Genomic DNA, 25,192 nt, shown 5'->3' with positions numbered 1-25,192 from the left:
TCCGTCCTATGAAATGTACGAACTCCTCCAGTGTCTCCAAGTTGGGATGCGACAATCGATGATAACGGGCCACGTGGAGCGCCAAGGTGCCTTCGGCCGTCCTGCCCTGCTCGGAGGTCGCACCGGCATGAACGTCCCGATCCGCCTGGCGTACCGATGACGCCACCTTTAGTGCTGATAGAAAACCTCGAGCGTGACAATGAGCACCGTGAATATTCCTAGAACCCAAATCGGAGCCATTATAGAGTCGAACCAAACCCACATCTTAAACACAGCGATTAATCCTCCTCTGTTGTAATCCGCGGGTGGTGGTTCTGCCCTGGGGTTCTTGATCTGGGAGATGGCAATGTCCCTCATTCTAGCGGTATACCATGCAGTCCCGACGCCAGCGCCAATGAGCTTCACACTTGGTATCCATTTAGAAGCTCTGAACACTGCTTCTGGTTCGTGTGCAAAGGGTTTGTCAGCCCAAGTGCTAGAAGATTTGCTATCTTGTAGCTGTAATCGAAGGATCTTGGGCAGGTCGGGACAGAGGACGGCACCTCTCCCGATGCCTAGCAAGTCGGCGTGCTTCGACATCAAGGCAGCTTGTAGATGAGAATGGGAACGGAAGCCACCAGTCAGTAGAATAAGTGGGACGGAAGGGGAAGGGACAGGCGATTGGTAAAGGTCCTTCATGACTGTCCGTGAAAACTGCGCAAAGAAGGCCTGGCGGTCTGATTTTTGAGATCCACTGCATGCCATAAAGTCTGAGTAAGAGATCGGGTTAGACTGTGAGGAACATTCTCCTTTTACGCCCCCTTACCAGGCTTTTCGTAATCGCCTCCACTGATCTCGATAAAGTCGATGATACCCCAACTTGCAATGGTGCGAATGTGATCCAGGACACGCCGTTCGCCTTCCTGAGATGCTTCTTGGGCGCTTCCAGAAGTTACATAGTCAGCCGAGTTGATTTTGATTCCGATTATGAAAGTGGCTGGCACCACCTTGCGGATAGCTTCAACTATCTCGGAAAGCATGCGGGTGACGTTTTCCGGTGCTACTGAATATTCGTCGTTCCGGATATTACTCTGACACGTAATTAAGGTTAGCTTCTGGAAGTACACGGTGGCCACACCTTAGGGCTCATGAACTGTGCCAGTAAATCTGCAAATAATTCAAGATTAACCCAGATACATCAACACAAATATCATATGGACTCACATCCATGGGCAACATGAAGCTGGACTCCATCGAAGCCTGATTTGTACGCCAAGAGAGCGCCTCGCACGAAACTGGATTGGACATAGAGAATGTCCAGTGTGGTCATCTCCGTAGGAACTTGGAACAACGCATGAAACATCAAGTCAGATATTGCGCCCCTTCCACGATTTTCAGTATAACCTGCCCCAACACGGACAGAACTAGGGGCCAGTGGTGGAACAAAAGGTGGTCGACCACCAATAAAATTCGCTGATTGGCGTCCAGCGTGCGATAGCTGCATGATAGCCAGAGGACGCGTGCCATCAACAGCTCCGTGTATGACTTCCGCCAGCCTCTCGAAGGGTTTGAGGACCTCTGCATTGAGTGCGGGTGGCACAACGATGTCACGGCCCAAGGTCAGATGCTGAGGTGAGAGCTGGACATTTCCAGTGATAACCATTCCCCATCCATGCTTTGCCCATTCAGAGTACAAGCCATAGTGAAATTCGTTTGGTGGACCACCAGAGAAATTTGCCATGTGCTCGTACATAGCTGCCTATGACAACGACTCTGTTTTAAACAACTGTGTCGGATTATGTAGACGGAAACAGTACCTTCACCAGCCTGTTCTCAATAGTACGACCGCAAGGTAAATCGATTGGATTGAAAACGTTACAGTCCATGGTTGACTCGCTATCGAACTCGTGAGCTTCCGACGTGCCTCTGGTATCTAAGGGCGAGTTTCCCTCGGGGGTGTCGCGGAGAGGTCGCGGGTCGCTGTAAACGTTCTGGTGAATGCTCTCAAGTCGTCGAGAACATGAATATTTTATTTGGCCATTTCCGCTCATGTAAGCTCAGGCGGAAGAACCGAATCACGTGTTGAAGTAGACCATGTAACTGAAGTAACAAGGACATTCTGAGACCGACCGTACACCAGTCTTCTTTACACAGTCTGAGGGAGTTCAACAAATGCGAAGAAGGTGTGACCAACTCGAACGCTGGCAGTATATCATGCACGAGAATGCATTTTTTATTATCTTGAATCAGTACAACAATTATAATGTGTTTCCCTTTATCGACCACTTCAGACCCAGGGTAGCTTAAATGATTTGGGTCTACGACCGCGACTGCAAAACTTCGTAGTACGCAGTATATTCGTCTGGTGTCATAAGTTCGGTATCTTCATCAGTAACCTCTGAGAATGGTTTCAAGACACCATTAACTGCAAAAGCGGCACAAGGGTGAGGGTAATAAACTTTGATGTGGAGAACAAAGACCCACCTAATACAGGGGTATCATCCGCGCCGTTTACCTCTATCACAGAATCAGTGATGGTTGGTTCTAGTTCTGGAACATCGATCTTGGACAACTTCGTCGCTGCAGCACCTTCGTCCTCTTTTGATCGAGACCGCTTCCTGTAATCATTGAGGGAATCTAGGTATTGCACAGAGGGTTTTTGTTCCTCCTCTTCAAACTCTTCGCTTCCGAGGCCAGATCTGGGCGTGTTCTGAGATGAAACTGCGTTAGAGGCCGCCAACGAGGCATAGTACTGATCGTAATCTGTATACCGTTAGATCACCATGACAATACAGAATTCACATCGCAACGACATACAATCCATCTCTTGGTTGATTTCTGGTTTCACATCTTCCGACGCCGCTGTCAGGTGAAGTGGACGTGGCAGAGTGCCGATAGTTCCAAGCCCTTTGAGAGAGTCATCGCTGGATATTGGCAGACCTTCGCCTTCTCTCCCCACGGCACGCGCACTCTCCTGCATGCCAAGAGCCGTCAGATCTCCGGTGATAGTACTCTTCAAGTGCCATGCTGGCAGGGCGTTTTGCTGTCGCTTTGCCGCTGCCTCTGCATCTCGTTCCTGCCGTCTCGTTGCTTCGTCCTTGTCCATTGACATGACTATGCCAACACCATCTTCTTGTCTCCCACCAGGTCCAGATCCTGCTATTTTCAAACCTGACCCCTGGCCAGTCTTTTGCTTTTCAACATCACCAACATTATTTTTGACCCAAGTGGGAACATCGAGCCTGCAAAATACTGCGTCAGGGAGGATATGCGGTTGATATATTGAGATACGCACGCTGGGAGAACCATAGACTCTGTTTTTCTCAAACCTTCGACGACAAACCGCATCTGGTGATTGAACCTCTGCATCCGGTCCTGACTTCCCCTGACATTCTCCGCGTTCTCATTCTCCACAACTTCTGCGTGGCAGTCCTCGCACACAAGTATTCCTCTCGAAAAATCTATCAGCTTGTCGACTTCTAACGGTGCGTACGATTTGCTGCACTGCGGACAGATGTAGCCTTTGTTGTCAAGTTCCTTTTAACAGAACCATTTGTTTCAGTGCGTCACGGGAAAAAATGAGTCTAGACTGACATTACGGAGACCAGAGTCAATGATTCTCCGCATTTCTGCGATGCGCCATTTAACGACATCGCAGAAGTGCTTGTAGTCGATGTAATAGTACTGTCTTCCGACAGACCTCTGGGCCCCCTCCTTGAGCTCGTTTTGGCGGTACCTTCGGGGTAAAATCAGATATGATTAGAGATAAACAAACGTGACTACACCTACACTTGCACCAGGCGGTCGTTCCCTAGAACAGCCATAAGTTTATTCAATTCCTTCGCCTGAAGGCCCATCCGCCCGGCCAGGTCGTCATCCTTGAGACTGGTGCCAAATTAGTGGTCATGGGTACATATCGTAGTTGAAAAGTTAACGGGCTCTGTGTCATCTACATTCTAGATACTTACACCGGATGACGGGCTAGCTGGTCCATGATGATAGTGAACTTTGGTTCGTAGAATCCTCGGGAGACGTGTTGGACGAGAAGACGCAGCGCCTCTTGGTCTTCTTTGGTCGCCATAGTGCTCTCTGGAGTCTGCAACCGCGAGCGAGCGGAAGAAGGCTGAAACAACTGCTTAATAAGCGTGTGGGACGTCTGACACAGCGGAGCCGCTATTACTACTACTATTAGTATCAGTGCAATCGGACTAATATTGTCACCAGCGTCCTCGACACACTCACACACTTCCACGTTTTAGTGCAATCATTGAGATCTTATTGGCGGTGAGATGGGCGAAGCTGGCTGATAATATAAATTATCAATCTACCACATGTATCGAGCCGCCGTTCACTCCAATTGCATCGAGGCCGTTTGTTCGTGTGCAAATAAATCCGCGACATATTGTGAGCTCCCTTCTTACTACCACATCCCCTCTTCAATCAGCACTTCTCAACGTAGTGCCCTCACATTTAGCTATAATGATAGTAAATCACACGTCTACCATATCCCATCGCACCCACAGCGTGTCATTAAAGCTATTTTGCCTTCTCCAAGGTGCAGCTTGGCTAGGTTTCCACCAATCAGAATGCCTACCGAGGCAGTCGCAAAGCTGAAGAGCGAGCTCCAGTCATTGTCTCACCATGAAGAACAACGCGATGCTTGAGAATAGGCAGAACATCAAAATTATTATTCTGAAGCTACACGACCGTCTCACTCCTCAACTGGTGCCGCACTTGAACGGCACGAAACCCATGCCCACCGGTGGCCCGATGCAGCCGATACATTTGACCTGCTGATAGACGTGCCACTTCTAGAACAATACTTGACAAATTCCAGAGTGAACTTTACTGACTCATCGGAAATTCGGAAAAGCGCTGGCTTTGTCACGGTTGCCTGCTAAGTACGATCGGTGTGTAGTTTAGCCTGATGTGTTGTTCATTAGGAGAGAGTGGTCCTAACTTGTTCCACTCGGTCCAGCCTGTGGAGCCTGGAGTTCATTGCAACTTTTTCTCCCTACGATGCCGCATGCGTCGGACAAAGGCACTCATCGTGGGACCTTCAAGTGCAAAATGATGTCATCGATCTTTTCAGGGTAACCGGAAGGACCCTCGCGGCCGCCAATTTTATCACCAATATTTGCGTCCCGTTTCAGCTGTAACGTTACTGGGCGCCGATGCACAGCGAAACGGCTCAAGCGGCGTGCGATCGCACCCCCATGCACGCCAGCCAGTCTTCAGTTGTCGATTGAAAAGAAAGGGTATCGTGTGTACTAACAAGAACTACAATTCAATTTATAAGTCCACGATGCCGAAGTAGTATGAATATTGAAGATACTTTTGGAAATCCTTGGGCGTTACTGGAAGTAGCATTGGGTCCAATAATAAGAAAACTAAATGACAAGCCAAGCAGAAGTGAACAGAATACCAGATGATCCGAGTCATACAAAGAAATGCCGAGGTCACACCACCGCAGCACGGAGACTTCAAGCGACCTGAGAGATAAATGAATGCCAGTCACCTGTGAGGCTTTGGATGGACGTGTTCAGGAGGTACATCAGAGATATTCTGTTCATCCATGTTCTGATCCGAGTCGCGCAGACTGAAGGCGGCCTATATTTGATCATCATTGAAGATGTCTCAGTCATGATGAAATCACCGCGCACATTCCGCAGTACAGCTGTGCGTCGAATTAATGACAACGGTCCAAGTACCTTCACTGATTCTTCACTCATGTGCTTCAAGTTACGTGAAAAGAAACTAAAGGCTGTCAAAGTCGAAGATTATGCTGGTGGTACGCAGGTGACTTTCCTTTTTGGTCTGATCTGTACAAATTTAGTCAGCCGCTGTGGCACCTTAGACTGTGCCCACCGCCCAAGTTGTACTCCACCGTAGTAGTAGGTAGTTGCAAACAGGAGAGGTGATTCCGTTCTTCGTGACGTGCCTCACTACGTCCTCAAAACTTGACTTGCGTTTCTCAAACTCGTCTATGTCTGCAGTGCCACGTCAAGCCTGAACATAAATCATAGGCGATCATGATACTACTAGCTGCTCTCATCCTCAAATCTGATATGGACATCAGTTGCGATTTTAGGATTCAGTACTGTGCGCTTCAGAAATCCTCACACCTCTTTTCATATGTCTGGACTCTGATACGCCATCGATGCTATCGCGAATGACATCACCTTTGATGCCGTGCATGCTGCCGACTCAGCGCGACTGGCAAACGACCTTGTTTCCCATGCACGCGAAACGATCCACAAGCCTTTCCCATTCAAAGGAGGATTATCATGTGCTATTCGTGCAAACCAGAAGTAGCTGCCGTCGAGCCTTTACCGACAGAGTAAACCTGTCACTAACGTCAGCATTTAATTTGGGTTACTAACCAGAGGACCCGCACGAATTTGGGCGTGGTGGAGCGATATTTGGTATGGACAAACTTTGAAATTTTCCGGCGTGCGTTGTGGCAAATGACATGCTAGCTATTTGTGTTTTGACATCACAGATGGATATGGTCTCTGAAGTTCGCCGCAACAGACGTCATTGGTACGGGGAGATCGAATTATCCTTGCCCCAACGGATCATATATACTGAGTCGGTTGTGTTGCAAGATCCAGATGATTCCGTAGATCTTGATGCCCTTTTCTCTCGGATCCACGTAAACAAGTCTGCCCGCTTCAGGCTTTTAGACGGCAATCCCATTCGCAGCGCCACCGGTCGCCGCTTACACCTGACACCAATATGTAACTCGCCATTGGATGCATTACAGCTCGGGGACCTTGTTTGCACCCCGATTACCGGACAAGAATTCAGTAGATACTTCGCCTGACGGAGTGTCACAACAGGAGATAAACAATCAGAGAATCGGTACTTAATGCGTCAAGGTGCGGAATAGAATAAAGCATCTCCCATTCTCTACTTCACTCACTCATCTCCGAACAATGTCAATGTCACCTCGCATAGTTGCCGTGTTTGGAGCCACCGGAACTCAAGGCATGCTGATGACATTCATGCTCAAGTTTCTGGCTGATCAGAATCATCAGGCTCATCTGTCGTACAAGCCCTACTAGCAGATGGTACATTCGTACCGCGTGCAATCACCCGAAACTCCAGTTCTGAGAAAGCGTTGAAGCTGAAAACTCTTGGGGCCGAGGTTGCGGAAGCCGATTTATGGGACATCAACTCGTTGAAGCAAGCTCTGTCCGGTGTTGAGGCCGTCTTTGGGGTATGACATGTTTGCTCCTTTCCCTCCAAAGGCCTGGTTAACCACTACTTGTTCTAACAGATCACCGACTATTATGATCCCAAAAACTTTGCTCAAGGTCACAACAGCGAAATGCTACTCGGGAAGAATCTCGTCGACGCTGCTAAAGCGATGGACGTTAAGTACTTCATTTGGAGGTGAATTCAGTTGTTCCCTCTTGTGACTTCGGCCTCAATGCGTACCTTCCGCAGTTCTCTTCCGCATTGTACAAGGGTGTCCAACGGGAAGTATCCAAATGTTTACCACTTCGACAGTAGGTCTTTCTTTGTCTAGCGTGCGACATGAACTAATTTCATACATATTAGACAAAGCTAACGTAGATGACTATCTACGAGACTCCGGTGTGCCCCATTCCATTCTACACACCGGTAAGTGGTTTTATCAATGTCCTTTGAACTTTTTTCGAGCAGCTGACTCCGATGATTAAAGGCTGGTTTTCGGAGAATGTCTGGAAGTAAGATGTTTTTACCTAGATGAAGCATCTGCATGACTGACACAACTTCATGACAGTTACAATATTCTCGACTCTGTGCCGGACTCCGATTGCCTAGAGCTAAGCGTGCCCAAATATGACTCTCAATCTCCTCAGTATTTTACTTGGGTTGAGCGGGACCTTGGCCAGTGTGCATTAGCGCTCCTCAAGCACTATGAAGATCTTGAATCAGACGTTCTCTCACGCACGTTTTATGCTGTCAGTGCAAAGTTGAACTACACTCAATTTGCATCAATCCTCCAGCAGGGTACGTAGTCAAACTGCAGGAATTTGTTGATCTAATTTTCCTGCTACCATCAGCACTAGGGAAGCCAGTATCATTTGTGTCCTCCCCGACCACTGGAATGCAGGTTCGTATATCCTTTCTCTCTGATGCAGTTCATGTGCTCAAATGTCTTGTAGGAAATGGACGACATGGCGAGTATTAACTTGAGCGGCATCCTAAGCTCGATGCTAATGATATTTTCTCAGTATGAATTTCAGTCCGAGTTTGGACTATACCCGCATACCGCTATCCCTGATCCACGATTAATCGATTTAGGAGTGAAGTTCCACACCATGGAGGAATTTTCGCAGGAAGTTAAAAGCAGATTTGTTTGAATCTCATTATGAACAAAGACATTTAGCAGCTACTTAATACCCATGTGACCTTTTTGCATGTAGTCTTTCCACTAATTGATCGTGCACACAAGTTTCCTAACACCCGAATAGTTGAACGAACGCCCAAATGACCATGATGCGGTTAGTGGGGTGTGGAGATGTGGCACAAGGTACCGTCGCAGCCGACTTGACATCCGGTTAGGAACTCAACGTCCAACGTCGGGTTGATCAAAAGCCGTTTGTTATTTCTGGATCCCATAGCACACCTCAAAGTTCCGTGCATTGGCAAGATATATGTCCCGCAACCATTTCTCCATGCAACGCCCTGCTGACTCCTCTGCCTTGTGGTCGCATATGAATGGCTAGCTATTCTCGCACAACCAGGTACTATATGTTGATGTCAGGGTGTCTAAGTTCCGGATCAAAGATGTTTTCAGATCCAAGTACTTGCGAATGAATCGGAATGATATCCGTACATTGGAGATTCCCCTCCTGTTGTTGAAATTCGTTCTATATATGTTTGCAGCTATCTTCGTATCAATAGACCAGAATTTGGAAAATCCACTTGGCCGCTTTTATTTGTTATTGGAGCGACACCAAACCGGCCGCATCGCACATATCTCGGAGTCGTGCGAAGTAGAGGTGACCTGCTACCCGGGCCGAGTCCATCCATTGCTACTCCATGACAGACACTGGAATGACAGCCACGATGGACTTCGACATAGAAAATTTTCACTATATCATGGTCCTTAGGGCTGGGTTTGCAACACATTCACGGTGGTGCACAAACCCTATTCGAGGTGATGTGTCTCCGGACCGTCAACCGGTGTATTCCATTGGTTCGGGCCATGTCAAAGGATGTCGTGGACTAGTAGAAGAGAAACCCTCGTTCTGACAAGAGTTTGGAATGAGTGATCCTTAACAGGCGGAAAACATCGCTCGATTGTGCCAGTGCGAAATGTCATATGTCAGTTTTCGGTACAAGGAAATTTGGAAGTATGTTTGAATCTGAAGACGTTTCTAGACCCTACGGTCCGATATATATGAAGATAGCTGTAATTTGTTCAACATCAGAACATGCGTTGAATCAATGAATTGTAATAATGAATCAATTGAGAGCGGGCCGCGGCGCCGCCTATACTGTTACGTACCACCAGTTCGGTATATTCAAGCTCCGAAGTCTGTGACAGACTTTAGTCTTTAGCACCGACTCGCTTATTCCTAGCATGTCAAACTAGTCTTTTTATTTCATTTTGCGCTGGCAAATGACTGCTAATCCTATGTGACTTCAACCCGTCCCCGCTCACCATATTGGCGTAGACGTTCATGCCCAGCCTCGCAGTCAAATCTCATCTGGTACACTATTCCGGGTATCAGTGGATGTGAGTGGAGCAGATCGGGGTGTCAATGTGGCACAGAGGTGGATTCTGGCCTTTGTCACTGTAGCGGTTGCCCAGGGACCGTTGACACTTGGGCTGCACTGCTCGGAGTCGAAGGCTTAACTTCGTTCAAGATGAAAGACAGTGGAGAAGCACAACCAGAAGGGGAGGACTTCAAGCAACGACGATCCAAGCAGGTTTTCACTGATCCGCGTCGTTTTGTGCTTTTCTTCGCGAAGCTAAATGAGTCATTCTCGTCTAGCTTTATATATATATGTTATTATTAATGATATAGACTGGACGTTCGGGCTTTCATTCTTTTTGTGTAACGTGGCCGACGATGAGTCGATCCCAGCGGTCCAGATCTATATATCATCCACGCAGGTTCTGATTCTATGGCTCCAATAAATTCATCTTAAACCATCCGTTGTGAAGTTCTGCCATCCAGGTGCAACCAATCTGCCAAATCAATTGAACTTCAAGTTTTTGCCCACAGTAATGTTTTCAGGATATAAAAGCAAGCTCTGTCTACCTCAGTAGTTCAGAGTCGCCTTTGCGAAGCTTTTATCACTTTGTATACATCATGCATTTCTCCTTCAAGTTCCTCGTCGTCGTTACTACTTTGGCAGCATGCATGTCTGTCGCTGCCGCACAGTGCAAACCTACCTTAAAGGTCTGCGATACGAACAATAATTGCTGCAGTCACAACTGTGCTCCAGTGAAAGTGAGTATGAGTAGCTTGCTTTGCATCCAGTATCCGACCCTGTTGCTCACCCTTGCACCTCGCAATATCAATAGCCCGGCGGTCAGAAAATCTGCCAGTGAAGACTGCTTACCGATGGGCTGGCAGCCCGTCCATGAGCACATCTGGACAGTGAGTCGTGTTTCCGCTTTCGCATTGGTGCTATGGCTGATGGCACAATATTAGTTCGTTGCTGACTTGGTTAATGTGGTTGTTCCTGAAGTCTATTGTTTTCCTTGCTTCATGAGCAATAGAGGCGCCTTTTTGATTAATCTGAACACTCAATATCGACTTACTTGAGGAGACGTGAGGAGCGATTTTAATGTCCAGAATTGTGCTGCGTCATTCAGAGCTTGAATATTCATTGCCGAAGTCTGCATTATGTGTATAGCAGTCGAGGCGGGAATTTTGACCGCCGCTGATGAGCGCGTCAAACATTTTCAATATCCATTCAACATCTAATCGTCTCACCACCCAACTTTGTATGCGGGAAAAGTTCAGTTTTCACGCTTGTTCTTGCTGAACCTTCACTCATGGATGGATCCTTCAAGGTTTATCTTAAGTGGTTATAGCCGACCGGCACCAGAACATGTTAGAAATATCGGTGGTGCGGATTCAATGGCGACAAATGTCTTATCGCACCCTGGACACTCACTCATGGACAGTTCTTCGGAGGTTCATCTCAACCTCTGAAGTGTACTGGCCAAAGTGATCACACAACAGAATCCAAATCTGTTTCTCTTGGACTGTGCAGGTTCGAAACCTGCCGACAATTTGTTTTTCTCTCTGAACACCTTGATATTCACTCATAGATGGTTTCGTCAGAGGTTCATCTAACTGGTCTTAGCTAGGTGGTTACCACAACAGAATCAAAATCTGTTTCTCTTGAACTGCGCAGGTTCGAAGCCTGCCGACAAGTTATTTTTCTCTCGGAACACCCTGACATTCGCTCATGGATGGTTTCGTCAGAGGTTCATCTAACTGGTCTTAGCTAAGTGGTTATCACAAGGTGAAGCTCACAGCGGAAGTGGGTCCTGACGCGTGACGGACCGACCGGTTCAACCACACACTTAAAGCTGAACAACGATGTTAGCAAGAATGCGACAGATGATATTCATACGGAACCCGTAAGATAAGCTTGATGGACAGGTAAGGATCAAAGTAGATGGGGCAGCACGAGAAAAATGATGATGACGAGCAAACGTGTCCATAACGCGGTCAAGCTCTAGCAAACGCTCCGTGTTGGCAGAGGAGGCATGAAAAGAGGTAATATGGTATTGGGGCACCTGATTGGAAACCTTGATTCGCTGACGGACTGGACGTCGTGTAGCATCAACCTACATATATGTTGGTAATGATTAATAAGATCTGTGGTGAAAGTGTTACGTACAGCGAGTAGCGACTTGTCGCGCTGATCCAACAACAATTCATCGAGGCCAACCTCTATAGTATCGCAGATATATCCCAAGTGTACGCATTTTTGTCCTCAAGGGCGGTGGCTAGTGGCTTTCCATCTGCCGAAAACGACACAGATGGCATGTCAGATACATGATGGAGAGGCGAACTGATGCACTGGTTGTTGCCGAGGTTCCACAATCGCGCTGTGTCGTCGTACGATGCGCTTGCGAGGATGCGGCCATTCCGGTATGGTGGATCTTTCGTGACGGTTCAATTTGGCGTCATGACATCCCATACTCCCGCACTTAAGCTTCAGCTGCCGGACGCGTCGTAGGCGTTTGCAGGAGTTGCAGTACAAGGTGGTCACATTCCGCACTCTTGAGAGAGCTGTGTACAGTTGGGGTTATCAAAAGTACCAAAACCTTGGCCTTAAGTGGATCGCACACATGGCGTCGATGCGAATCGGCCATCGGATTCGAGACTAGCACTGTACACGCTGGACAACGGGTAGCACGAAGTGGTGCTGCAATAGTCGAGCTCACCGTTGCTCACAACGAGCACGAACGTTTCGGCAATGTCACCGATGTCGACTCAGAAACCTGGTGTGACATACAAGTGACATAATTTATATTATTGTTAGGTGTGCTCTGTATACAGAATAATAAATACGGTGGACTATGAAAAATGTATGCACCATGGCGGCAAATCCAAAGATCCACCATAATTTTTATGATCTAATGTAGGAAACTGAGAGACAAGTAGGTATTATGTTGTCGAGCAAGCACCACCAACGTGACAGACGCACTAGTATCAGTCACGAATGGGTCACAAGGGTGAATTTGCTACAAAATTGCCTACTCCTCTTTCAGTTGGCCGACAATAAAGATTCTGAGTAGACCATTTTGATATCATAATACATATCAAGATCCTGGAACATACTTAGCTGATTCTCATTTGAAACAGAGTAACAACCCAAAATCATGTATTCTGTCATCAAATCACGTGATGAATTGGTGTGGTCTATCTTATCTTATCTTATCAGATGGCATTCATTCAATCGTACGATAGGGCATTCAGGAGCATTATGATTCAGTTTTGTACCAGTAGCTTTACTTAAGATCTGTGTCAGACAAAGTTTGAGGATGCACGGGATGTAGGGACGCACGAACTGGTAGTAGGTAATAGTATGTACCGTGAAGTGGAAATAAAGGTTGTTACACTATGTCCTGATATACAGTAGAGTCACAAGTTACTGGTATGTACACTGGAACTGCATAAATAAAATGTCGTTGAAATACCATCGACAAATATCCTCCGAAGTGATCCTACCGCATTCAAGTGACGCATTCAGGCTCATATGCACGACATCCAACAGCTTCTAGAAATTTGGCGCGCTCTGCGTCCCGACGGCACACAAGACTGTTACCAGTACCCATACACTTCCCTTCAGCACAACCGCCTGAGCTGTGCAATATAAATCCTACACTTGCTCCAAGGGCTCGTGAGGGATCTGCGATACACCCGTGGCCAATATCTCGCTGTAGACGTGGTAGAAGCGGGGGAAGAGTCGAAGGGTCGGCAGCGTAATCATAGATGCGGGTGCGTTGTGCACAAGATAATGAAGGAGCGAGGACCGCAAGGATGTGGAGGCGCAGCTCCACAGGAAGATTGTGAAATGGAAACGATTCGCTGGCAAAATCATTCATAGGGTGTTGATCCGCAGATGAAAGAGAAGCCTTCGACTGAAGAATGACAGTCCGGGAGTACTTTAGAAGATTCAATGCCTCCATCTCTACTTGTCTTTTCCAATAAGCGTTTCGCCGGTGAAGCACCCGGTGAAGAGCACGTTCTGCATCCTTCCATGACACCTCCGTTTCAGAAGATGCCAAATGCCCTGATTGCTGAATGGGGGAGTTGTCATTTGGGAGCTCTGTGCTTGCCTAGTTGATTCGCATACACTTCCACGCTCATGAGTGACCAGTTACCCGTCTCAATGGCGTGTAATAACTTCCCATACGCCCTTGATCCCTAGGTTATTACCACTACATTTGAGAGTGTGCAGGGAACACGCTCCGCCAGTGTGTCCTGATGAAATCCACTCTGCGAGTCCAGGTGCACAACGCGTAGTTAGTCCCATGGCATTAACATGCAACTCCCGAAGGTAGGGTGCCCTTAGATGGCGAAAGAAGGTCTCAACGACAGCATCGCCAAGCTTATGGTTTCCCGTGAGCGAAAGGAACTCCAGGCGAGAGTGATTTACTGTGGCGGCAAACCAGGCCAGAACATCGGTATCGGGTTCTATCGTGTTCTATGATAGCGTTCATCGACCTTGCGAAACCGAAATATGGATGATTACTCACGTTTGCGAGCCACAATGTCTTCAGTGCTACTTCATTTCCATTCACATAGTCTGCAATGTCGCGCAAACCTCGGCAGCCTATGCCATTATCGTTGAGATGGATCTCCGATATCGACCTGCGGTGCCGCGAGGCCGCTGGAGACTTAAGGAATGTAAAGAGTGCAGATACACCGTCATCTCCTAGTCGGTTGTTATTTAACTTGAGCTTGGTGATTGACCGCGAGGAGTTCAGCTGAGATATGATAGTGTGTGCACCTGTCCTAAACATTTAATATTTTGTTCCGTCTCGCAGAACCCCACAGGACTCACGGACCTTCGATGCCTTCAAGAATCTCTTTAGATACTATAATGGAGCGGTTGGGGATTGAAATTGCCATTAGGCTAACTGTGGGCAAGGCACTTAGTATTTAGTAGTACTCGTATGGGTCTGAAATTGATGGTGGCGGCCGCAGCAGGTGAGAAACGATCAACTTGATTGTCAACTCAATTAATAGGGCTGCTCAATTCCTGGGCTCAGTTGCCCACTTCAAACTTCATTGGGCGTAACTATTTTGACGTAGTCCTGCCGCGGTCATGACGCGGCTGTGACGCGCCTAAAAATGGTTTGACGCCCGGACTGACCCTGCGAACTGAGAATTGAACGGCCCAATTAAATAATTAAATTGATCACTGCCAAGGGTACCAACTCGGCTTGACTGATACTCGACTCAGTCACTCACACATGCTACCGGTTTCAAGTTTGAGAACTTCAACATTCACTTAATTTTTCTTCATCTCAGCGACATATTATATATGTACGTGTGATCACAATCTTTGGTACCTGGAATCTGATGCAATTTTGGTGTATGTATATATATGGACTTTCCACGGTCCTTGAAGCTTGGACAACGGCTACGAGCTTGACGGCCCTCATATCCTTCATGATCATGGCGACCCTGCAGGTCAGAGCCAGTATGTATTCCTACTCCTCTACTATTTCGTGGCCGGTTTCAAGTAGCGTCGCCTGCGGAGCCCCTGGTGCATGATGGAAATGGTCACCAGTGGCGCTTCTAGCATAGATTCTTGGAGGTGGCATTGTGCTCGGCGAAGCGTGTTCGAGTTCCCATGGCTCTTCGACCACATTCTTGGTGTATGTCACACCCTCCCTTTCTTCTGTACCAAACGAACTAGGCAATGTGGGTGCGCCCGTGTCGGTGGCTACCGCTGCACTTTGTAATACATGCTTGGACAGGATGGTGGCCGTGGTTGGGAGAGCATCAGAATGCCGTAGTGCATTAGCCGCTGTCCCAACCATCCCTTCTGATGCAGAGCTTGGCAATGTGTCAAAGTGCACGCACAAGGGGGCACAACCAGGTTCGCAGCGAGCCTCCGTGGTAGACTGGTCCTGGCAAACCATCTGGGTATTTTCTCGAATCTGTTGCAAAGAGCTTGCGCCTGACAGAACACCTAGGTTGGTGCGTGAATCCGATGATGGCAGCACAAAGTTGCCAGCATGTGGTTGCTGAGGTGCATCTACGGAAGCGGTGGGGTGGGGTGGCCGAACCGGGGGGCTAAGGGAGTTGGGGTGATTTCCATGGTTGTCTGAGCCCGGTATTTCTGAACTAGGTAAAGTTGTAATACGAGAGGTGCCGCGCATTTGAGCATCCGCCTCAGCAGAGAAGTCAACGAAAGTACCAAGGTCAACCGCGTCAGTATGGGTTCGAGGGTTGTCCGTAGGGTCTGTTTGGCCGAGCTGCATGAGTTGCTTCCAAGCGTCAGCCAGACGAGACGACAATCCCTGGACGACGTCTCCACACGGCCGCCAGGTTGGCCGCCACGACCATTTTGCTCCTTCCCTGGTGAGAATGATGCTGTTCGAAATCATCACCAATATGACCAGTGTCACAGTACCAACGATGGTCCTGGAAGTTATATCTCCAGAAGTCCACCAATCGGTCGAGAATGCCGCAAAGAAGAAGGCCATACTAATATGTTGATATCAGGGCCTCCGCCTATTACATTAGAGTGCAGACTCACCCCCACATCAGCAATGCCTTGGGGAGGCTATAAATTATAGCTAGCCTTTCCAATCCGCGTTTTCTGTTGTGAAGTTTTCCCAAAAATACTGCCTGAACCAACTGCCATGAGAAATGTTCTAGTAATACGGTGAAACATACTGACCGCTTCCATGGCTGTATTTTGTCCAGAGGTTCGACTATGCGAGACAAAGAATAGGCCGAGGACTATGCTCCCCAAGCTCGTCACCAAGGACATGTAGCTTGCCAGCTGAATGGCATCTCTACCGCCTCTATCAACAGTGTTGATGGCGAGAAACCCAACGTTGGCATTGAGTAAGACAGTGGCCTGGCTCAACATTAATCCCATGAAAGTCGATAACGATGAAAAGGTGGACTTACCAAGAGGTTGGAGTCCTGAAGCTGCCCTTTGAAGTTTGAACAGAATGCATTCCACCGTGCCGTGTGAGCAACCTCAGTCGACAAAAATTTTGTGCAGTTCTTGGACTTGAGCCACGGGGTCAAAGAACAGAAGGGGTGCGAGAATGACCATCAATGGTGATGGTTTATATGTCCAACCGTGGACCGATTGTTCGAAATTCAGCCTCACGCAGTCTTCACCGTGATAATTCACGAAGTGATTATGAGCTTCAAAATGAACATGAATTACAATTATATATGTATAAATGAGAGAGCACTGACTGAGTATGTACATGATGCGGCCTTAAATCGACATCAGGAATAGAATTGATTGAACTCAGGCTCAAGCCTCACCAATGACAATAGCAGCGTGACCTCGTCGCATACTCTGGGGCGTGGTGGGCAAAGGGGGAGTGGGATGAACTTTGAAAAAATGGGGTTAGCGCATGGCGTCTGTGAGGTGTCATAGTAGCATACTCTTGATTTTGTCAACAACAGAAAGATGATCCTTGATTTCAATGACATCAAATGCCGCAGAAGAACCCTAGGGACGTTAAGTGGTCTGCTCATTGTGACCGTATGCATCAGAACAAATTATTAGATCTAGGAGAGTACTGACCACATGTCGCATGTATCAACATATCCTTGAGCTCATCGACAATACTTTCTGTAACCGGACACAGGCTAGGAAAATAATCCCAATGTCTCCTACAATGAATGTTAATTTACTGGCATATGACCTAGAATTTCATTATGAACTGGGACAGTGAGGTGAAGATGCAGTGCGAACCTTTACTGGAACACACCAATATTGTGCCTCAATGGCAAACCCTGGTTACGAACACAAGGACAAGCCATCAGATCCTGATCATCTTAGAACTGTTAGCTACTCACACAAATGCGAGGAGCTTCGGATGCCTTTACATTCTGAGATAATATGTTCGGGATTGAAGTCATCCAACCAAAAGAGGCATCGGTCGCGGTGATTGGCGAAATAATAGCAACAGACGACAGACTCGCCATCGAAGCACTTGGGCTCGACCACAAGGTCCACCTCCTTCATCAGCGAGAGGCCCCCTTCCCCGATGGTCTGCTCGAGTTCACCCAGCAAATATTGCATGAAGTATTCAATGTCGTCGCATATGTCTGGCTCACAAACATTCATTTCTGTGAATGTTCTCTACGCATTATAGCTCCAATTCAGGCCATCGGTCGTCAATCATTCATGGGTTTGACGCACTGTTTCTTGGTTCACAAAATAACGGACACCTTCCGGATGCACGAACGCGGTCCATCCTTGCGGCACATTCATTCTTGAAAAAGTTGAGGTGCGGCAACTAAAAGTCATAAAATGACTTACTCATGCGGACCCATTGTCATGGCACGGACAGTAGTTGTTGGTGACGTTAAGGTTCCTTTGGAAAGGTCAGCTCTTGAGTAAACGTGGGAAAATAGACTGATGTTCACCGGAAATGGCACCTATCATACCTCCTGACATTATCTGTAACTATAGGGCATGTCGGTGGGCCGTCATAGACCATGACGACCTCTTGGCCCGGTAGCTCATTGCTGCCGGGGGGAGCGGTGTAATGCACATGATGATCGAAACCGTGATCTGATAACGGCACAGCCTGGGCAGACGAATCCAATGGAATAGAACCCGTATTCGGGGATCCGTGGTGTACATGATGTACATCCACGACACTAGAGACGCTAATCGGACGAGAATAGACAGGTCCTGTGTGTGTTCGATATGCGGCTTGTCGGACTTCCGAACCAGCAATCGATCGTGTCAAGGAGCCCACCGAAACACGACTATCGGATGCATATTGGGAATAAGGCATACCAGGCGTCAAATGCCTCATGGATCGCGTGCGCGTTGTATTAACAGAGTGAGCATCATCCATGTATCCTCGTGGTCGTGAATGTGTTGTGGATACCTCATGGAGGCCAGAAAGGCGTGAAGGGCCTGGACTGCTGAACTCCTGCAATGCCCCGTCCTTGTGGAACGTCTTGCTTTTCACGGAACTCTCTTCCATATGCAGAGACAGATGTAAACTTGACACAGAGCCTTGATGGAGCCCATCTGTTTGAGTGGCACTGGTGTATCCTATCGTTGTTGGATCAGCGTCCAACGGAGGGATCGCTGTACCCTTTCGTAGTGGTCGTGGATTTCGTGGATGGGATCCTGTGTAAGGTTCGTCTGAAGGCGATGGAGGCTCCTCCGTAGCTTCCCGCCCCGTTTGACCGGGCGGCAGAAGACTCGGGCAAATGGGTGAACCCTCTCCTCCGATATCCTCTTGAGATCGTGGGAGCACCCCGCTTGAAGAACGAGTGATCAATCTCCGATCACCGAACTTTAAATGACCTGCTACAAAGCGACGCAGTGAAGACAAGACAACGAAGAATAAACTCGCAGAGCGACGTGCAAGTCGTGAAAGCCATTTCTTCAATATATTAAGAATGCGGGTGAAATGGCCTGTGATCATGACGAGTTATTATACAGTGGTACAGTAGCAGGCGAGGGAAGAAAGAAAAGAACAGGCCATCATGCCACATTTATCCAACGCTACAGCCGCAGGGCGTCTATTAATATTACGCACTTGCTGTACTGGAGTTTCGAAAAAGAAGTGAAATTTATCTCATGAATGCATGTGAATCAGAGTGGTCCATCCGAAACGTAACCTTAGCATGGCAGTGAGAATACCGTGACTGCAAGGGAAGCGAGGACGAGGGTATTGTGCTATGTGATATTCAGTGCCTGATGTGATGAAGGAACATGATAAGTAATTACATGGCGTGGGAGGATAATACTAACTTAGATGTCACAAACCCTAGTTAGCGCTGTGAGCACGTATTTCTGTGGATGCTATCAAGAGGTTTCTTAGGCCCGATTGTCAGAAGAGAAATCAATCATGTTCTGAATGTCAAGCATATCACAAAAAGCGGCAGTCTGAGGATTAGTGTACCAAGGTGCTGTGCAACCAATGTCATTGAAGATATTTCGAGAAATTAGTACACTCACGTTGTTGATTCTTTTGAGCTCCTTCACTTCCAGGACCAGGGGCGCTCTGCACGAATGTCTGGCAATCCAAAATGGATCGGATTCCAGGTAGAGGACCATCAGAGGAATTTGCATCGTTGTTGTGCACATTCGACTTGACCCACTCCATCTCTTCGGCAACCTTCGCGCGAGCTGTTGCTTCGTCAGGATAATCTGCTTGACGCCGCCTCGTGGAAAAGAATGGGTGGAAAGCGCGTGATATTGCCAGCCATTCCGGATCGAATGTGAGCTTCGGCAAGCAGCGTTGTCCAGGCATGGTAGAATCATCCGATGTGGTAGGCACATCGATGACCTACATTAGAAATTAGCAGACCCATGTTCCATCAACACAGAGCTACATACCTCCATAAATTCTCGTTTTGGCAGGCATTTATCCAATGCGAGGAAATTCGTCACTGATGACTGTGGCTGATAAACAACAGGAGGCGATTGTATAACTTCTTCTTCTTCCTCTTCTAGGGTTATTTCATCAGGGTTGTGGGAAGTCGTTTGCAAACGAGTTTCAATTGGAGGATTCTGAGGTTCATCTGCATCGAAATCATCATCTGCAATTGCTATTTCATCTGGGTTTTGTGGCAGCGAAGTAGTGGATGGAGAATTCGATCCGGTGCCAGATTGTTCATGCTGTACGGTAGCCTCAAAGCGAACATGCAAATGCGCTGAGAACCACCATTTTGGTTTCAGTGTCCGCAAGAGCCCCATTAAAGGAGGGGAACCCAGGTTGCCCGTCTGTACATCCTGTCTGAAAAATGGCTTGCGGCGAAGAAGACCCTGAGTGTCACCATGTCGCTCGATGAATTGAGGCCAATCATGAGAAAGGAATATATCCGGGGAGGACAGCTTTGATGCATCCGATGTGAGACCAAGAACTCGCAAAGACTAAAATTCACGGACCAAAGACAGACGGCGAACGTTGAATTCCCTGATGTGGTATATACTTCGCATGGAGCCATGATCGTAAGGCAGTCTTTCGTAAAGACCTGCGTGTGTTTAATGCTGGAGTATCCCGAGAACGTAATTGGAGAATCACCTAGGCTGAAATCGTTACTTTTGAAGATTCCAGACGCGCCAGCGATACGGATACCGTTCACTTGGATGCATCCTGCATGCCCAAGGAAGTATATGTTTGGTGCAAGCCACCCACCATGATACCTGTGAGAGGGAATAAGGATACAGACAACTTGCGGAGCGGGTGCGTACAGTTCCGACATGTAATTTGACGCCTCGTGATTCCCGCCTATCACGATCGTAAGCACCGGAGCGGTCCTTTCTCCTGTATAGTACCTAGAGAGAAGTGGATCAATGCATGATTGTACTAACTGGGTATTGGCACGTACTTGTGGAAATCACCTAGCTGCCTATACTTCTGCGGTACAGCCATGCATTGCATGTCTCTGTGATTGCGAATAGCTTGAAAGTCCCCGCACATAAGAAGTAAATCTATAATATAGTTGTGCCTGGCCTCCAGATCACGTAGGTACTGGTAGATCGCGTCCAGCGCGCCATGGCTGCATCCTTCCACTGCAATCTATCAGAATGTCAGTGGATAATTACTACGACTGTCGAGACTCAACCTTCATGGCCTTGAAGAAAGTGAACGCTCCCTCTTTGAGATCGGCCTAGTATTCTGAAGCGATTCCCTTCTTCTATAGGTCTGGCTAAGACTAGGTCACGGTGAGGTACTAATAAGATTGTCCAGGAGGTTTGTGGCTGTGCAACTCGGAAGTCTTCGTTATAATACAAAGCGTACAGTGTGAATTTGAAGGACGATGAACGTTTAGGCGAGCATGAAATACTATTACTAGCTACTCATGGTTATGTTCCAGCGAAAATCGGATGGACGCCCTTGCACGAGATTGACAGAAATCAATAAATTCTGAAAAGTTCCGTGTCCGTACTATCACGATGAGCGTCGCGTCGACAAATGGTGCGTTCCGTCTCAAACGACTGGTAGCGACGCCGATCGATGCCAGTCTAAGAATTGAGGAGTTAAATTTGAATAGATAGCTCGCATCCAGCGGTTCTCATAATGTATCGGCGCAAATCGACGGAAAACAATGCATTTCGAGGATCACAAAACAACAAAATAGTTGTAAAAATGGGCCACCCGCATGCACGCCTGTCCGTGTTACTGCTTCCTCCCTCCTAGCCGCCTGCTGACGATACCCAGTGCCTGGCTAATGTAGTGGACCACCGGAGAACTTCGCAAGAGTTTTGACCATCCACACGCAGTCGGCAACCTAGACATAACACACGAAAATAGGGATAGTAATAGTCACAGTAATACTTACTAGGCCTCGATGCTGTAGTTTCGCTGTAGTAAGTGTTAGTACAATAAGATCAGAACATGAGAATGAAAGGAATCTCTTGACGTGTCTTCTCGGGCGACAAGGAGCCATTTGGCATCAACCACTTCAACCAGCGATCATCGGCCGCGGAGTTCCTGAAGGAAAATATTTGCAAGGTCGGAAAACAAAACAGGGCATTACACTCACCAGCCGTGCTGGGCAGGAGTCGGTCGGAACCTCTTGGCGTTCGTGGTATTCATTAGCGCCCGAACCATACCGAGCATATATACGCTCTGTTTCGAATGTATTCATCCTTGACATTTGCGGAGCACAACACAAGGCAACAAACTCGCATCGTTCGACGAAGAAAGTCTGTGTTTGCCGAGGAGATCAGCGACTGTGGTACCGGTGTAGTGGAAAGAGCGGGATATTGCTAGGATGACTGTCGGTCATGATGGTGGTACAAGAAAGGGTCATGAATATCATTGAATGTGCGTTTGCGACGCGCGTTACTGGAATTGCATATGATATTGTCAGAAAGATGCGCAAGAGCAACTGAATTAAACATGTTGCGAGAACAGAATACAGCGCAGGAGCAGCTATGAGCACACAAAACTCAAGTTATGCACAATCGTTAGTAACGTGTAATTACACAGCTTGGAAGAGGCGAGGCATGCCGCAAATGTACTCAATTGGTGACTGTACACATAGCCGCCAGACCAACATACCGGCCTCAGAATGGTGCCATATCATTTGGCAATGGCCTCGATATCGTACCTCACACAGGTAAAGAGACAAAGCAGAAAATGACGATCCAAAGTCTCTGATCATTGAATTCTGTTGCAATTGAGGGAAGACGTACAAAATCTGACGGGCTCCAGATGAATTCTAACTGGGATTCAAATTCAAAGCGGAGGCCAAAAAACATGTAGAATGTGGGAAGCTGTCAAGCTTGTACATGTCAAGCTATGCCCCCGTGCCCCGCGATAACAAAGCTGTACATGTTCAACCTGACCACGATGCGATGGATTGGATTCTGGTCTATTCTGATGGAATATCAACTCTAGGATAGCTGACAGCAAGCCCGGTAAGTACAAATTGTACAACGAGACAGCGCCTTCAATAGATCGACTCTCACCCGGGTTACCATCTCCGATCTCAGAAGTATGTAAGGGCCAGACAGCGTGACCACAATCGAAAACGCGATCTTGTTACCTTCAACCAGCCTATTACTTAGTATCATGCACTTCAGGCCATCTTCCCAGAAAAGTTCGACATCATTATGATGATGATCCAGCCACTGTTCGTTCTGTCAATCATCAGCGCTTGAAGAGCGTCAGTGCTAGGCTTGCATCAACCATTGGTGAGCACTGAGCGCCTCGTGTTCATTGCTTCTCCATGGTCCGAATAGCCGCTGACGTTCTGGAAGCTGCAAGGAATATCATCAATGCTATACAGCGCCGTGAGATTGTCCATAGATTGGATATCGGAAACAGTTCAATGGGCGATGAAGGTTGCGTACAGCTTTTCAACTTTCTGGACTCTCCTGCTGGTCGAAGATGCAAAAACAGCCTCACAGAGCTGTACCTCACGAGGAACGGTATAGGCGCAAAGGGTCTACTTGCTGTATCGAAGTTCCTCAAGGACAATGATGTGCTCAGGGAACTATGTTTGTCCGGTGTGAGTACGGAATCTTCCGGTATTCTCCTGTTAAAGTCCCTCAGATTGACACTTTTCTCATGATTAACGCAGAACCCATTATCGACTAATGCGGATGTCATCGCACAGTTCACCACTGCACTGAACAACTCAAGACTATGCACGCTCCAGCTGATCCATAACGGCTTCTCTCTCTGACACCTTCATTCGCGCATTCCTTCCCAGCCTCAACGCGCGGTATCTGCGTCAACTCGGCCTTTCTGCCACCAATATTACCCGCGTCGTGGTCCCTACCATTATTGAATATGTCACGTCATCGCGTTGCAGACTGGATCGATTGCAGTGCAACGCGAACAGCCTGACACTGCCCGGTGCGCGCGAAATCATCAGCGCTATCGAGCGCGAGAACTACAGCCTTTTCAGGGTTAATCTCGATGACCTGCATATTGATGAGCATGATGGCGACGGCGAGGAGCGCACTCTTGCGTGGCAAGAGGGTTGGCGGATCTTAAACGACGCGGCCCAGAGGAACCTAACGAAAAAAATCTTGGTGAAAAAGCAAGCTGTCGCGCTACTGCTGTACAGCCGTGCATTATTCCTTCGGTTGGGCATGCGGGACCTACATGGCGGTGCTCCTGACTTTGCTTCTGTTTCCGCCCTCAATCGGCTTTCCGCAAGTGTCAAGTCAGATATCATTTCCGCGCCCTCGATGTTCTTCCAACTGCCTAAGGAAATACAGCAGGAAATCATCGCCTTGCTAGCACCGGATTTATCTCACCGGCAACGAATCCGCGTCGTTGCATTTGCTGCAGATTTCCGCACCCTCCCACAACTGGATGAACCTCATCTTGAATTAGCAAATATGGCACAGCTCCCCGCGTCCATGCGAGCGGGTCTTAGCCGGCAGGCTGATACTACCGCCAAAGTACCACACGAAGGCTCGTGGAGACCTCCAGCATGGTGGGAGTGTGCGTGTCCTGAGGAGAAGCGTAGAAATTGCCGAACTCTACACCGCTGGGTGAGAGAGAGGCGAGATGTATGGCTGACGCGTGTTGGATGCGACGTTTGGGAACCTGAATTTGCCATGCGAGGCGCAGAGCTTTGATCGCGACTTGTTCGGACTCGTGGATAATTTGACTTATACTATCTGAACTCACTGTTAACATCTCAAACGATCAATATTTCCATCATATCACTCCGGATAGTAAGTCATCGTTGCACAACATTTACGTAATTCGTGTCCGTGCGTTTGCCAGGGCCCAGGGGACATGGCTTAGTCAGCCACTCAGGACTTTGTGATAGCGCAGTGCTTCGAGTTGAACGTTACGTTGACCACTTGCCTTACTGCCATATGTCCTGTATATACTGGAAGTCACATGGTGTGTCCTGCTCTACAGCTCTTGGCTGTGCGCTGCTGTGTCTTTCACAATGAATAAATAAACTTCTCGCCATGCTCAAATTGCATCCTCATCCCCTTCTAATATCTGACTCGACCAAGTTACCCTAGTCATCGAATCACTGGGACATCAGGCCCTTAAATTATTGCATATACTATC

At 47.9% G+C, this 25,192-nt stretch overlaps 7 protein-coding genes across 7 annotated transcripts; 2 read left to right on the top strand and 5 right to left on the bottom strand.

The window, feature by feature from the left end:
• Positions 1-168: 168 nt before the first annotated feature.
• On the bottom strand, positions 169-1,865 carry DFJ58DRAFT_656686 (uncharacterized protein; the record flags this gene model as incomplete). The annotated part of the gene is made up of 5 exons (XM_041381930.1): positions 169-749; positions 806-1,070; positions 1,118-1,146; positions 1,204-1,738; positions 1,797-1,865. 5 exons carry the CDS (start codon positions 1,863-1,865, stop codon positions 169-171), a joined length of 1,479 nt encoding a protein of 492 aa, XP_041246596.1.
• Positions 1,866-2,120: 255 nt separating this feature from the next.
• Positions 2,121-4,125, bottom strand: DFJ58DRAFT_775293 (TFIIE alpha subunit-domain-containing protein). The gene is made up of 7 exons (XM_041389424.1): positions 3,948-4,125; positions 3,769-3,864; positions 3,574-3,715; positions 3,275-3,516; positions 2,797-3,221; positions 2,464-2,742; positions 2,121-2,404 (listed from the first exon to the last, which is right to left on the bottom strand). Exons 1-7 carry the CDS (start codon positions 4,058-4,060, stop codon positions 2,298-2,300), a joined length of 1,404 nt encoding a protein of 467 aa, XP_041246595.1. The 5' UTR covers positions 4,061-4,125; the 3' UTR covers positions 2,121-2,297.
• A 2,292-nt stretch (positions 4,126-6,417) lies between these two features.
• On the top strand, positions 6,418-8,443 carry DFJ58DRAFT_227418 (uncharacterized protein). Its single transcript, XM_041379343.1, has 11 exons — positions 6,418-6,522; positions 6,588-6,969; positions 7,020-7,201; positions 7,262-7,377; positions 7,432-7,493; positions 7,546-7,608; positions 7,670-7,694; positions 7,751-7,980; positions 8,034-8,083; positions 8,136-8,150; positions 8,205-8,443. The coding sequence occupies exons 2-11, from the start codon at positions 6,918-6,920 to the stop codon at positions 8,331-8,333; spliced, it is 924 nt and encodes a 307-aa protein (XP_041246594.1). The 5' UTR covers positions 6,418-6,522; positions 6,588-6,917; the 3' UTR covers positions 8,334-8,443.
• Positions 8,444-12,960: 4,517 nt separating this feature from the next.
• Positions 12,961-14,721, bottom strand: DFJ58DRAFT_775269 (uncharacterized protein). Its single transcript, XM_041389423.1, is given in 5 exon segments — positions 12,961-13,792; positions 13,812-13,841; positions 13,861-14,160; positions 14,213-14,466; positions 14,525-14,721. The coding sequence occupies 5 exon segments, from the start codon at positions 14,586-14,588 to the stop codon at positions 13,187-13,189; spliced, it is 1,254 nt and encodes a 417-aa protein (XP_041246593.1). The 5' UTR covers positions 14,589-14,721; the 3' UTR covers positions 12,961-13,186.
• A 451-nt stretch (positions 14,722-15,172) lies between these two features.
• On the bottom strand, positions 15,173-19,114 carry DFJ58DRAFT_725284 (uncharacterized protein; the record flags this gene model as incomplete). The annotated part of the gene is made up of 13 exons (XM_041385217.1): positions 15,173-16,175; positions 16,234-16,319; positions 16,372-16,554; positions 16,608-16,712; positions 16,756-16,853; positions 16,908-16,928; positions 16,980-17,048; positions 17,103-17,169; positions 17,416-17,456; positions 17,520-17,805; positions 17,866-17,938; positions 17,986-18,057; positions 18,114-19,114. The coding sequence occupies 13 exons, from the start codon at positions 19,112-19,114 to the stop codon at positions 15,173-15,175; spliced, it is 3,105 nt and encodes a 1,034-aa protein (XP_041246592.1).
• A 395-nt stretch (positions 19,115-19,509) lies between these two features.
• On the bottom strand, positions 19,510-21,269 carry DFJ58DRAFT_715221 (lariat debranching enzyme, C-terminal domain-containing protein; the record flags this gene model as incomplete). Its single annotated transcript, XM_041384107.1, has 8 exons — positions 19,510-19,601; positions 19,651-19,981; positions 20,032-20,529; positions 20,584-20,669; positions 20,720-20,841; positions 20,890-20,973; positions 21,027-21,217; positions 21,264-21,269. 8 exons carry the CDS (start codon positions 21,267-21,269, stop codon positions 19,510-19,512), a joined length of 1,410 nt encoding a protein of 469 aa, XP_041246591.1.
• A 2,106-nt stretch (positions 21,270-23,375) lies between these two features.
• DFJ58DRAFT_725282 (uncharacterized protein) lies at positions 23,376-24,741 on the top strand (the record flags this gene model as incomplete). The annotated part of the gene is made up of 3 exons (XM_041385216.1): positions 23,376-23,657; positions 23,730-23,764; positions 23,862-24,741. The coding sequence occupies 3 exons, from the start codon at positions 23,376-23,378 to the stop codon at positions 24,739-24,741; spliced, it is 1,197 nt and encodes a 398-aa protein (XP_041246590.1).
• Positions 24,742-25,192: the final 451 nt, after the last annotated feature.

Source organism: Suillus subalutaceus (assembly GCF_016647625.1).
Source record: "Suillus subalutaceus strain FC151 chromosome Unknown DFJ58scaffold_25, whole genome shotgun sequence".
In the NCBI taxonomy this organism is placed as follows: Eukaryota; Fungi; Basidiomycota; class Agaricomycetes; order Boletales; family Suillaceae; genus Suillus; species Suillus subalutaceus.
The sequence above is the reverse complement of the archived record's forward strand: the minus strand, read 5'-3'. Positions and strand labels throughout refer to the sequence as shown.